At 50.4% G+C, this 14,258-nt stretch overlaps 1 protein-coding gene and 1 long non-coding RNA gene across 8 annotated transcripts in view; one reads left to right on the top strand and one right to left on the bottom strand.

Annotated features, from left to right (window-relative positions):
• KANK2 (KN motif and ankyrin repeat domains 2) overlaps positions 1–7,742 on the top strand; it is a 24,484-nt gene extending 16,742 nt beyond the window's left edge. For both annotated transcript variants that reach the window (XM_082454912.1, XM_082454911.1), the window contains exons 10-13: positions 1,068–1,210; positions 3,807–4,007; positions 4,087–4,176; positions 5,614–7,742. In XM_082454912.1, coding sequence (XP_082311038.1) covers positions 1,068–1,210; positions 3,807–4,007; positions 4,087–4,176; positions 5,614–5,667 — 488 coding nt within the window. In that variant the 3' untranslated portion in view covers positions 5,668–7,742. The remainder of the gene's footprint in view (positions 1–1,067; positions 1,211–3,806; positions 4,008–4,086; positions 4,177–5,613) is intronic.
• The window catches only part of LOC309657463, an 18,928-nt gene extending 4,670 nt beyond the window's left edge, over positions 1–14,258 (bottom strand). For 3 of the 6 annotated variants that reach the window (XR_014261812.1, XR_014261813.1, XR_014261814.1), the window contains exons 1-2: positions 13,780–14,258; positions 13,044–13,259 (exon numbers count right to left, since the gene is read on the bottom strand). This is a non-coding gene — a long non-coding RNA (uncharacterized lncRNA). The other 3 variants (XR_014261815.1, XR_014261816.1, XR_014261817.1) reach the window with 3 other exon arrangements.

Genomic DNA, 14,258 nt, shown 5'->3' with positions numbered 1-14,258 from the left:
GAGACACTGCCCTCCTGGTCTGTGGGGGAGACGCCGCCCTCCCAGTCTGATGGGGCAGACGCCGCCCTCCCCGTCTGATGGGGGGAGACGCCGCCCTCCCGGTCTGATGGGGGAGACGCCGCCCTCCCCGTCTGATGGGGGAGACGCCGCCCTCCCGGTCTGATGGGGGAGACGCCGCCCTCCCGGTCTGATGGGGGAGACGCCGCCCTCCCCGTCTGATGGGGGAGACGCCGCCCTCCCCGTCTGATGGGGGAGACGCCGCCCTCCCCGTCTGATGGGGGAGACGCCGCCCTCCCCGTCTGATGGGGGAGACGCCGCCCTCCCGGTCTGATGGGGGAGACGCTGCGCTCCCAGTCTGAGGTGAGGGGGATACAGGCCCCAGCTGTGGCCCCGGTGTACTGGAAAAGGCAGACATGGTCTTACGGAAAACATGTGGCCCTTCCCCCGCCCCCCCCATGACCCCTGTATAATGAAGGCGACACCTCTGGAACCCTAGTCTGAGGGAAGGACATGTATGTGGCCTCTGGCCTGGGGCTTGGAGAGAAGATGTGGTCCTCAATTCGACATGAAGAGATTTGCTTTCCCCTAGTGTAATGGGGAAGAGATTTGCTTTCCCCTAGTGTAATGGGGAAGACATAGCCCCCTAGTCAGTCTGATGTGGGAGGCAGAGCCCACAGTCTCATGAAGGAGACTGACTAGGGTCTCTTCCAGATCAATGGGGGAGACACAGCTCCTACTTTCAGCCCTAAATGTGGCTGCCAGGATCCAGGGGGCCCCAGTCTGATGGACGAGGCACAGTCTACACCTTTAGGAGCCCCTCCCATAATAGAGATGGAGACCCTAGGCCAGAATGGGGTTCTCAGTCCAAGAAAAAGGAGTAATGAGGCCAGGCCTAGACTGCTGGAAGAGGCATGATACCCAGTGCCCATTATGGTCGTGAACAAGGCTTCCAGTCTGATGGCGGAGACATGGCCCGGTCCTCGGGGACCCTCCCCCAGCCTTAAGGCAGACCTGGCCAGCATCAGGGGTGTGTGAGGCCTGATGTCCTTCTGGTCCCCTCCCCTCAGGTGTCTGCCAGGTGGATAAGCAGAACCGCGCCGGCTACAGCCCCATCATGCTCACCGCCCTGGCCACCCTGAAGACCCAGCATGACATCGAGACTGTCCTGCAGCTCTTCCGGCTCGGCGATGTCAATGCCAAAGCCAGCCAGGTACGGGCCCTCGGCGCTGCAGACCAGGATAACTGTTCCCATTTATTAAGTCCTGGCCATACCCAAGCCCAAGGGGAGAATCCCCACTCCACAGGCAAAGAAACCAAGGCTCAGAGACGTATTCATTTCCTCAAGGTCAAACTAGAGGAGGGGGGACTTGAACCTGGGGGTCTAGCTCCCCATTTTTTTTTTTTTTTTTTTGGCCGTGTCACATGGCATGCGGGATCTTAGTTCCCCAACCAGGGATCTAACCTGCGCCCCCTGCAGTGGAAGCACGGAGTCTTAACCACTGGACCTCCAGGGAAGTCCCGAAAACCCCATTCTTTTTTTTTTTTTTTAATTTATTTATTTTTGGCTGTGTTGGGTCTTCGTTTCTGTGCGAGGGCTTTCTCTAGTTGCGGCGAGCGGGGGCCACTCTTCATCGCGGTGCGTGGGCCTCTCACTATCGCAGCCTCTCTTGTTGCAGAGCACAGGCTCCAGACGCGCAGGCTCAGTAGTTGTGGCTCACGGGCCCAGTTGCTCCGCGGCATGTGGGATCTTCCCAGACCAGGGCTCGAACCCGTGTCCCCTGCATTGGCAGGCAGATTCTCAACCACTGCGCCACCAGGGAAGCCCCCGAGGGCCCCATTCTTAATGACCTGCCTGCCAGGGTGCCTCTGATACAGGACCTCATGGTGGAAATGGGGGTGTGGGAAGACATGGGGGTCCTCAGCTTTTCTTAAGCCGACACCATCCCACATCCTGCTTGGTAATTCATTGACCAGCATCCGGACGCTGGGGACTTAAATGTTGGACAAGCAGGCACGGTCCCCACCCTCCCAAAGCTCACTAGCCAGCCAGGAGCTCCAGGAGCCCGAGCATTGGAGGCTTAGCGGGGGTTTGGACTCAGGGCTGCGGGAAGCCACCAGGGCAGGAGCGAGGGCTGCCTTCTGGTTTGGAATCTCCCTTCGGCTGTATGTTGGGGAGCAGAAGCTGGGAGACTGTGGAGGTGACTGGGGCATGGATGGGTGTCTGGTCAGAAGAGCAGGGCAGCCAGGACCCCGTGGGGACAGCGAGGAGGGGAGAGATTAGCAGCAGCCTTACTGCAGCGAAGGAAAAGGGGGAGGTGCTGCCGTGGTGCAAAACAGGCAGACCCTCCTTGCTGTTTTACTGATTTTTTTTTTAATTAAAATTTTTTTCTTGGTGGTTTACTTTTTTTTTTTAATTGAAGTATAGTTGATTTACAGCGTTGTGTTAGTTTCTGGTGTATAGCAAAGTGATTCAGCTTTATATATACGTTCTTTTTCAGATTCTTTTCCATTATAGGTTATTACCAGGTATTGAATATAGTTCCCTGTGCTATACAGTAGGACCTTGTTGTTTATCTGTTTTACATATAGTAGTGTGTATCTGTTAATCCCAAGCTCCTAATTTATGCCTCCCCCCACCTTTCCCCTTTGGTAACCATAAATTTGTTTTCTATGTCTGTGAGTCTGTTTCTGTTTTATAAATAAGTCCACTTGTGTCATTTTTTTAGATTCCACATAAAAGTCGTATCATATGATCATATTTGTCTTTCTCTGACTTACTTCGCTTAGTATGGTAATCTCTAGGTCCATCCATGTTACTGCAAATGGCATTACTTCATTCTTCTTTATGGCTGAGTAATACTCCATTGTGTATATATGTACCACATCTTTATCCATTCATCTGTCGATGGACACTTAGGTTGCTTCCAAGTCTTGCCTATTGTAAAAGTGCTGCTATGAGCAGTCAGGTGCATGTATCTTTTTGAATTCGAGTTTTCGTCCTTCCAGATGTATGCCCAGGTGGTTTACTTTTTTAAAAATTGAGGTGAAATGCACATAAGATTAACCCTTTTAAAGTGAACAAGTCGACCCATAATGCTGTGCAACGCCCATCTCTGTCTACCTCCAGAACATCTTTACACCCTGACAGGAGACCCGGCACCCACAGCTGTCACTCCCATCCCCACTTCCCCAGCCCCTGGCCACCCACAGTCTGCTCTCTGTCTCTATGGATTTGCCTGTTCTGGATATTTTATATAAATGGAATCATGTAGTATTGTGTCCTTTTGTGTCTGGCTCCTATCATGAAGCATAAGATTTTCAAGGTTCACCCACGTTGCAGTATGCTTCAGGCCTTCATTTCTTTTTAAGGATGAATCATGTTCTGTAGTATGGATATATAAATTTCTTTATCCGTTCATCCACTGATGGACGTTGATTTTTTTTTTACAGTGAAGTTTAACTGGCAGACAGAAAAGTGTACAACTCTTAGCTCAACACATTTTACTTACGTTTGCACCTGTGAGTTAGGAATCTGATTTAAGTGGGCATAGGGGTGGGGAGGCACAGAGCATCTCCCCGAGGAGGAGACATTTAAGCTGAGACCTGAGGGAGGAGCCAGCAGGAGGAAGACGGATCAGCAAGTGCAAAGGCCCAGTGGTAGGAAGGATTATTTGAGATACAGAAGGAGGCCCGTGAGTGGAGCTGCTGTTAGCGTCAGAGTACTCAGGAACCATGGATGGTTCCGGAGCAGGGGTGTCACGCTCTGGGGCCTGAATGTTCCATAAGCTGTTCCTTGCCCTACCCAGGCGGGGCAGACAGCCCTGATGCTGGCGGTCAGCCACGGGCGGGTGGACGTGGTCAAAGCCCTGCTTGCCTGCGAGGCGGACGTCAACGTCCAAGATGATGACGGCTCCACGGCCCTCATGTGTGCCTGTGAGCACGGCCACAAGGAGATCACGGCGCTGCTGCTGGCTGTGCCCAGCTGCGACATCTCTATCACCGACCGCGTGAGTCCCCACCCAGGCGCAGTCCGGGGAGGGCGGGAACATGGCGCAGGGTGTCAGCATAGCAACTGATGCTTTGCAGGACGGGAGCACGGCTTTGATGGTGGCCTTGGATGCAGGACACAGTGAAATTGCATCCATGCTGTACTCTCGCATGAACATCAAGTGCTCGGTGAGTCTCGGCCGGAGCAGGGCAGGGGGTGCGGGGCTCTGGGGAGGGATGGTGTACGGGGACCATCCCAAGGGCTGCACGGTCAGCTGCTTGTTGAACCTTCATGGTGCCCCCGTGAGGAAATAAGGCACGAGAGCTGAGACTGCTTGGTTATGGCTGGCATCACGGTATTCGAACCCGGATCTGTCTAGTTCCAAATCATGCTCTTAATTACCACACAGAGGACTTTGGCGTGCCTCCCAAGCATGATTTCTGGAACCTTCCACAATAACCCAATTCAGTTGCATAAAGTACTGTTACTATTACCATTTTTCAGGTGGGGAAGCTGACGCTTTGAATGGTTACATTCCTGGCCCAAAGTCTCACAGACAGGAAGGGGCGGAGAGACCTCGGGGTCTGAATCCAGACCACGGGCAGGAGCCGCTCTGCCCCCTCCTCCTCACCCCTACCTTGTACCTGCCCCGGCCTCCCCAGGCACGTCTGGGGCCAGGTTCAAGGGTGGCGTGGTGGGCGTCAACCACAGCGATTCCCCGAATGGTCTAGGAGAGAAAAGGTTGCTGAGACCTAAGCCATTTGGCTCCTGACTGGCTTCCAGCTTCTTCCTGAGGCTCCGAGTCTTTCCGTCTTCACTCCGTAGGGTGTTAGGACCCCTGAGCCTCAGTCGTGGTGCTCAGGGGATCCCCTTGGGATCAGCTGTGGGCCTCCATGTCCTCAACTGGAAAATGGGGGGGTGATGGGGCTGGGTGGTGTCCTGCTGTCTGATACGGGGTCCTGCTTCCCAGGGCTCCTGAGGGATGAATCCCACTCCTCCATCATTGTCCCCCTGGACCATTGCGGCTGCCTCCGCTCTGCTTCCCTGGCTCCCACCCTCACTGTCCCCTCCACCCTGTTCTCCCCACAGCGGCCAGAGGCCACTGTGAGCACCTGAGTCGGGGTACACCCCTCCTCTGCTCACAGCCCTCTGTGGCTCCCACCCCACTTAGAGAAAAAAGCAAAAGTCATCTCCAGAGCCCACCAAGCCCTGGCTCAACACCCCTCACCTCCCCCCACTCTCTTTCCTCTCCCCCTCGCTCACTCTGCTCCAGCCACACTGGCCTGATCGCTGCTTCTGCCTCAGGGCTTTTGCACTTGCTGTTTCCTCTGCCTGGAACGCCCTGCCCCTTGGCCGGACCCCTAACATCCTTCAGCTCAGACATCACCCTCCCCAACCGCCCGCTCTCCACTTTCATTGCCTTCCACCCCTTATCCCTCAGGAAAAACCCTCCACTGCATTCATTTGTGTGCTGCTCCGAAACATCTCCCCAACGTCACCTCCTTGAGGCCAAGAAACCAAGGCCTCTTGTTCACTCACTGCAGGCGCGGGGCCAGCCAACAAAGTCGGCGCCTCATAGCACAGGAAAGGATGCCAAACAAAAGGAATTCTGCCTCTCGTTTCAGTTTGCCCCGATGTCAGATGAAGAGAGTCCTGCGTCATCCTCTGCAGAAGAGTAGCCGTGAGAGGGGCCCGAGGCGCCTCTCCCGGGGGCCAGGCAGCCCCAGAGCGAACCATCCCTGGTCCCTCATCCCCTCCCTGGCCGGCCCCCACTCTACCCACCAAGGCCCAAGTCTCAAATGCAAGTGGGGTTTTCTTCTGCTTCCCCAGGGAGCCCCCAACAGCGCTGAGACTTCAGCCGAAAGCAGGTTTTTCCCAGTACCCCGGTTCAAAGCAGCCGCAGTGCAGACCGAAGCTAAATTCTTATATAAATTGGCGCCAGTGGCTGATGCTGGGGCGTGGGTTTGCGAAGAACGCTGAGAACAATCAACTGGCAATTAAGGATGGAGGAGGGTGAGAGAGAAAAATATTGTATTTCTGAATCATGTTTGGGGAAGGGGGTTAAATTTGAAAGTCACTGGAATCGCATATTTTCATTTTAATCCTCAATGTGATTACGCACGGAGCATGTCTGGAGTGGCCTAATGCGCCCCCCGCTCGCTCCCCTACATTTAATTGTTTGGTATATAATAGCATTTTGTCCACTTCTCCCTCCCCAGACGGCTTTCTTGGTGGAATTTTCTTCTGGTCTCTTCACAAAGCAGACCCTGTCTTTGTCACCCGGGGCAGGAAGTTTAGTCGTTTCTTCTGCCTTCATGTTGCCACTGCCAGCGTCTCCCACGCCCCCATTCAGGTGGGGGGCTCAGGACCCAGCAGCCGAGGTGTGCAAGTAGTTCATATCGAGAGATTACCCAGAAATCCGTCCCCTCCCCACATGGGGGCCCTGGCAAATACTCATTTTCCTAGAAAATCCTTTAGATGTGGAGACGCAGGAAATGAATCTGGTCCCCAGAGTGGTCCCTGCATCCCTAGGCTTAGAACGCCAGTAACGGGGCCATCCTTTTTCTCCCCAGACTCCAGAAGTTCTCTCCTCAAAGGAAAGAAAACAGGGCATGAGATTGTTGGCAAAGCATAGGACCAGTTCCAAAAACTCCATGTGTGCTCGATTAAAAGTTGGCTGCCCCCAAGGGCTCCCAGTGCAAACTTAAAGAGACAGGGCTTTGCCGAAAACCAAACAAGGGCCAGCTGGTTTTTTTTTTTTTTTTTTTTAACAACGTACAGGCTTTCCAGAGCTGCCTGGAACGGAGCCTGCTGGAAACGGGGCTGTCCCGACACACGTAGTTTCCTGCATGGCCTATTTTGTCCCCAGAATCTCAACAAAGTTTTCTTTCCTGTTCCTTCCTTTTGTGACCAAAAAAAGGAGGGGGGAAGGAGGACAGGTTCCGAGCCTCGAAAAGTGCCTTGTGACCAGGGAGTAAGATCCCTAGTCCTTAGGTGTCCTGCCCTCTCTTGTTCAGTTCTCAGCTTAGCTGCTGGGGAGGAAGCCAAAACCCCAGCGGGACAGAGCAAGCCCTCGGCACTTACACGTTCATTCAGTAAAGCCAAGTGCTGGCTTCTCTCCTAGAAAAGTAGGTTTCCTGGCCTGATGGAGTCTGGCTTGCTTTGATTTTGATGGAAGGGATGGTACCTAAGACAAGAGAGCTTGAATGGTCAAAGGAGAGAGACGTGTGTGTGTGTGTGTGTGTGTGTGTGTGTGTGTGTGTGTGTGTGTGTGTGTGTGTGTGTGTGTGTGTGTGTGTGTGTGTGTGTGTGTGTGTGTGTGTGTGTGTGTGTGTGTAAATGGCAAGGAAACAAAACCCAAGCTGACTGGGGATGACCGCTGACAGAAGGCCACAGCTTTGGGCAGCTTTGAGAAGCGGTACAAGAGTTATGTGCCTGCGTGTCTGGCCCTGGAGCCGGTGGGTGCGTTTATTTTAAGCTTTTACAAGCAGTTCATTGACACCCCCTATAAGTCCATAGTTATCCCTGTGTTCCCTTCTCCCCAGCTTACCCACTGGACTTGGCATGGTAGGCTACAGGGGGTCCTGCCTCTGATCCCCACTCTCTTCTCACGTGTATTCATGACCTTTAACTTCACTTTCCAACCACGGTACGTCCATAAAGACAGTATTACACTTAAATGAAGTATTCCTTTTTGTAATCATTTTTTAGAAAGTAAAGGAATTTAATAAAGCTACCTTATGATTATGCCAAAGCATCTGTGTCTGGTCTTTGTCTTACTCTACTCCTCTTGAGGTTTTAAAATAGATCTCTTTTTTAAAACGGACTTATCTGAACAATGTTCCAAGCTACAGAAAGGTGACAAGAATATTACAATAAACGCCCTTATGCTCTGCCCTACACTGGCACTGTCCAATATCCAATACTATAGCCACTAGCCATCAGCCACCTGTGGCAATTTCCATTTAGATGTAAATCAACTAATTAATTCATGGTCAGTAGCTGCATGTGGTTGGTGGGTACCCTATTGGGCTGCAGAGATATAGAACACTGCGACTGCGGCAGAAAGTTCTAATCAAACCCACTGTGGGTGGGACTCCCCTGGTGGTGCAGAGGTTAAGAATCCGCCTGCCAATGCAGGGGACATGGGTTCGAGCCCTGGTCCGGGAAGATCCCACATGCCACAGAGCTACTAAGCCCGTGTGCCACAACTACTGAGCCTGCGCTCTAAGAGCCCGCGAGCCACAACTACTGAAGCCCGCGCACCTAGAGCCCGTGCTCCACAACAAGAGAAGCCACCGCAATGAGAAGCCCACGCACCTCAACGAAGAGTAGCCCCAGCTCGCCGCAACTAGAGAGAGCCCGCGCGCAGCAAGACCCAACGCAGCCAAAAATAAATAAATAAATAAATTTATAAAAAAAAAAAACCAACCCACTAGTGGGCAGAAAAAAACGTTTACTGATTTGATTGTTTTTTCCTCATGACGAATTTATAGTGATTGTAAAACACAAAGTTTAAGCAGTACAAAAACATCTGGCATAGCGGAGGGTGCCATGGTCCTACTTGGTAGACATGCGTGCCATTCTCAATACTTTGGAGAATCTCCTGCCAAACCTTTTTCTTATAGGTTGGATATTAAAATACTTTGTTTTGCTCTTTTATTTTTTATTGAGGTAACATACACCATTTGTGTACAAGTCGTGTACAAAAGTGTACAGCTCCATGGCTTCTTGAAAAGTGAACATCCATGAGTCACCAGCTCCAGGACAGGAAGCGGGGCATCCTCAGCCCCCAACCCCGGTCCCTGGGCCACTCCTCTCTCTCCCCCAAGGATGACTGATGATGATGACTGCTCTCCTGATTCTCACTTCCTCTGTTTTTCCTCTGGACTGTTCAACCAGGAGATAACGGGTGGTTTTCAGAGGTTATAGGAAGTCCCAGAAATTTTATGCCAAGTTGTGTATTTCTCAGTGGAAGGTCCACTGATCTTGTCAGTTTTCCAGAAGGGTTTGGGAGCCAAGAAGGGGCCTTTCGGAAATTAAAAAGAAAAAAATTGTTCGGAAGCTCCCTGGTGGTCCAGTGGTTAGGACTCGGTGCTTTCACTGCCATGGCCCGGGTTCCATCCCTGGTCGGGGAACTAAGATCCCACAAGCCACGTGGCGTGGCCAAAAAATAAATAAATAAAATTAAATTTTAAAAAACTTGTTTCTCACAAGCAATCACCCAGGACCATTTCATCATCTTTGTTACCTTGCTCAGCTCATGCTTAAGACCCCATTCCCCACCCTCCAAACCCAGTGTCTTGCTTTGCTTTTTAAAAATACATGTCTGTAAAAAGGAAAGAAACTGAGTTATTTGTAATGAGGTGGATGGACCTAGAGTCCGTCATACAGACCGAAGTAAGAAAGAAAGAGGAAAACAAATATCCTATGCTAACACACATATATGGAATCTAAAAAACTGGTACTGATGAACCTAGTGGCAGGGGAGGAATAAAGACGCCGATGTAGGGAACAGACTTGAGGACACAGTGGGGGAAGGGGAAGCTGGGAAGAAGTGAGAGAGTAGCATTGACATACATACACTACCAAATGTAAAATAGATAGCTAGTGGGAAGCAGCTGCATAGCACAGGGAGATCAGCTCAATGCTTTGTGATGACCTAGAGGGGTGGGATCGGGAGGGTGGGAGGGAGGCTCAAGAGGGAGGGGATATGAGGATATATGTATACATATAGCTGATTCACTTTGTTGTACAGCAGAAACTAATACAACATTGTAAAGTAATTATACTCCAATAAAGATATTACAGGGACTTCCCTGGTGGCGCAGTGGTTAAGAATCCGCCTGCCAAGGCAGGGGACTCGGGTTCGAGCCCTGGTCCGGGAAGATCCCACATGCCATGGAGCAACTAAGCCCGTGGGCCACAACTACTGAGCCCGCATGCCACAACTACTGAAGCCCTCATGCCTAGAGCCCGTGCTCCGCAACAAGAGAAGCCACCGCAATGAGAAGCCCGCACACCACAACGAAGAGTAGCCCCCGCTCGCCACAACTAGAGAAAGCCTGCACGCAGCAACGAAGACCAAACACAGCCAAAATTAAATTAATAAATTAAAAAAAAAAAGATATTACAAAAAAAAATAGAAATTGTGCATGAAAAAAATATATGTCTGGGGCTTCCCTGGTGGCACAGTGGTTGAGAATCTGCCTGCCAATGCAGGGGACACGGGTTCGAGCCCTGGTCCGGGAAGATCCCACATGCCACGGAGCAACTAGGCCCGTGAGCCACAACTACTGAGCCTGCACGTCTGGAGCCTGTGCTCCGCAACAAGAGAGGCCATGATAGTGAGAGGCCCGCACACCATGATGAAGAGTGGCCCCCACTTGCCACAACTAGAGAAAGCCCTAGCACAGAAATGAAGACCCAACACAGCCAAAATAAATAAATAAATGAATAAATTTATAAATATATATATGTCTGAAAAAATATATATATGTCTGTTTATTTTTGTGGCAAAATATATATAGCAAAACATTTACCATCTAAACTATTTTTAACCGTGCAGTTCAGCGCCATTAAGTACATTCACATTGCTGTGCAACGATCTCCACCATCCATCTCCAGAACTCTTTTCATCTTCCCAAAGTGAAACTCTGTCCCCATAAACACTGACTTCATCACTCCCACACCCAGCCGCTGGCAACTGCCATTCTATTTTCTGTCTCTGAATTCAACTACTCTAGGGACCTCATATAAGTGGAATCGTGCAGTATTTGTCTTTTTATGGCTGGCTTATTTCACTTAGCATAATACACTCAAGATTCCTCCACGTTGTAGCATGTGGCAGAATTTCCTCACTTAAAGACTGAATACTATTCCATTGTTTGCATGCACCATATTTTGTTGATCCATTCATCCATCAGTGGACACTTGGTTGCTTCCACCTTTTGGCTATTGTCAATCATGCTGGTTATACAAACATCTTCAAGTCCCAGCTTTCAATCTGGGGGGTATATACCTAGAAGTACAATTGCTGGGTCATACAGTAGTTCTATTTTCAGTATTTTGAGGAATAGCCAGAGTTTTTTCCATAGCAGTTGCACCAACTTACATTCCCACCAACCAGTTTTTCCATGTCCTCACCAAAAATTGTTATTTTCTGATTTTTTTTTTTTAAAATAGTAGCCATCCTAGTGGCTGTGAGTGGTTCTTTCTTTATTTTTTGGAAGTGAGGTGAGTGGCCTTTTTGACGGGAGCATTTATATTTTTCAGGCTCTGGTTGTGCAACCTGGAAGGGCTTAACTCTTGAAAAACCTTTCCCAGCTGATAAGAGAGCTATCATTAGCCCATGACTTAGAAAGGTTAAGAACTTGCCACGGTCATAGGTGAACTGCAGAGCCAGAAACTGAACCCATGGTCTTATCTCTTCTTCATTTCACTCAGCACTGTGCCCGCCTTTAGGCACAGAGAAGGCCAGCCCCTGCCACCAAAGGTCACATAGCTGATGGTGACAGAGCAATCTGAGCATCAGATGCTCAGCTAACAGGAGGGTGAGCAATGCCATAAGCGCTGACTCTGGGGACCCAGCTCCATGCCCGGACACCGACATTTCTGCAGGAAACAACTAAGGTGTCATCACTTATACATCGGCTAGCCACCCTATGAGACAAAGGCTGTGGAGTTTCTTAACCTGAAAATCTGGGGATGGCCTTCTGGGGTCCTGAAATCCAAAAATGTGTGCCTGTTGGGTATGTTTTTCAAAGAAGAGCCTGTCTCGTTGCTTTCATTAGATTTCAAAGGAATCTGTGACCCGGGGAAGACTAAATAAATATATTTGTCTTAAGGGTGTCCCCAGCTCCATGACTGCTGTAAAAATATTACAACATGCGCAGTCCCTGGGGTCTTGGCAAAAATTATCTCATGAAAGTAAGCTCTAAGGAGGAAGGTGGCTCCAGGCTTGGGGCTGGGGACCTGTCAGATTCTGGATGGTCAGTGGAAATCTTGACGCCTCTGTTGTAGTTTCTCTCCTCTCTCCCTGGCTGTGCCTTCTCTATCTGGCCGACTTCTCTCTTCTCCAACATCTGCAATTGGTGGGTCTCAGAACTTAGTCCTCAGACCTTGTCCTCTCCATACTCTCCCCCAAGAGAGCTGTCATCTGATATTGGCTGCATCCTGACGATGCCCGGATTCCTATCTGCAGCTCAAATGTCTCTGCAGACTCATAGCCAAGCAACTACCTTTTCTTTTTTTTTTTTTTTTTTGGCCACACCATGGAGCATGCGAGATCTTAGTTCCCTGACCAGGGATCGAACCCACGTCCCATGAAGTGGAAGCACGGAGTCTTAACCACTGGGCCGCCAGGGAAGTCCTGCAACTACCCTCTTGATAGCTCCACGTGGTCAGCCTCCAGGCATTGGGAACTTCCCCAAGCTTTCCATTTCACGCAGCCGTCCACCTCCAAGCCTGCTCCCCTACCCACCTTGGTCACTAGTACCACCACCACCACCCACCACCCAACAGGTGTTTGGGCCAAACACCCAGAAGCATCCTTTCTCTTCCTCAGAGAAGGATGGAATACAGTCTTGCCGGCAAGTTCTCTTGATTCCGGAAGATCTGGAGCCAATCCACTCCATAGCTCTCCCCTGCTTAACACCTTTGAAATTACTCTTTCCTCTGCCTGGTGCTTTGTTTCCTTTTTGTTTCCTTTTCATCACTCAGGTCCCAGTTCATATGTCCCCTTCTCAGGGAGTCCATCCCTGACCACCTAACCTAAAGCCGCTTCCCTCCCCTGCCCCAACTCTGGTGACTCTGTCCTATGACCCTGTTTTATTCCCTATAGCAGGTGTTCCTGGCTAAAATGATTCTGCTCATTTGTTTCTTGGCTTACCGTGAGGACTTGCCACTAGAGCTGTGGCTTTCAATGATTTTTTACACAACCCATAGCAAGATACAAATTTCACATGTGACCCAGTGATCCAGGTGCTATGGCTGCATCACAAATTACCCCCAAGTTTACTGGCTTTAAACAAAGGCATGGATGTTGCTCACAAACCTGCAGTTGGGGCCGGGCTTGCTGGGAACAGTTCTCTCTCTGCTCCTCTTGGTGTCAGCTGGGATGGCTCAAAGCCTGGGGGCTGGAATCATCTCAATGTTCTCTCACTTACTTCTCTGGTGGTTGATGCTGGTTTCGGCTGGGACCTTATCTGGGAGACTCTTCACGTGGCTTGGGCTTCCTCACAACATGGCAGCTGGGCTCACAGAGAGTATCCTGGAATTGAGAGAGAGGGAGAGAGAGAGCTAGCACCAGGCAAAAGATGTATTCTAGTTTCTGACCTAGATTTGGAATTCACACGGCATCCCTTCTGCCACACTCTGTTTGTTGCACAAATCCTGCTCAAGTTCAAGAGAAGAACTGGAGTCTGCCTCTTGATAGGGAGTGGCAAAATTGGAACTATTTCTGTAGCCACTTTTTGGAAAATACAATCTGCCACACCCAGTAGACAAATGGGGGGAGGTTCCCAAAACAATACTTCGCTTTCTGGACACAATGCACTGATTTTTTTTTTTTTTTCCATTGTATTTTGTTGAAAATGTTGGTCATGACCTGCTGGATTGATTTCTTCACCTTATTTGAGGGACATGTCACAAAAGTGAACAGTTTGTCTTTCCTCAACCGTAACCCCGCACACAACATGGTGTTCGGTGAGAATCAAACACCTCACCCACTAGCTTTCTACGTATTTTTTATTTAACACCTATAAAGCACGTACCGAATACCAGGCACTGACCTCATTCAACTCTCACACCAACTCTGAAGTAGACACTATGATGATCCTCATTTAACTGAGGAGGAAAGTGAAGCACAGAAGGATGAAGCAATTTGCTCGGCGTAACACAGCTAGTAAGTGGCAAATCTGGGATTGAAACCCAATAAATCTGGCTGCAGACTCCATTTTGCTACGCAGCCTCTTATAGAATTCACTTATTTATGATGTTTATTGTGAGTGTCCCACACATACACCGCTGAACCTCAGCTCCACGAGAAGTAGTTCTCGGCTTCGCCCCTAGAACAGCGAGTTGCTCGCAGCAGGCGCTGGACCCGGAAAGACACAGCTTGAAGCTCTTGCAGCCGCTTTCCAGCCTGCGCAGGCGCATCAGGCAGGACGCCGGAGGCACCCCCCCGCCCCGCCACCCCTCCCTACGCACACTGGCCATCGCCAATGGCTGACAGAGGAGCCGGCGCAGGCGCACTAGTCCGACTAGAAGA

This window comes from Balaenoptera physalus, assembly GCF_965194825.1.
Source record: "Balaenoptera physalus genome assembly, chromosome: 3".
NCBI lineage: Eukaryota > Metazoa > Chordata > Mammalia > Artiodactyla > Balaenopteridae > Balaenoptera > Balaenoptera physalus.
This window is presented reverse-complemented; position numbering and strand designations above follow the sequence as displayed.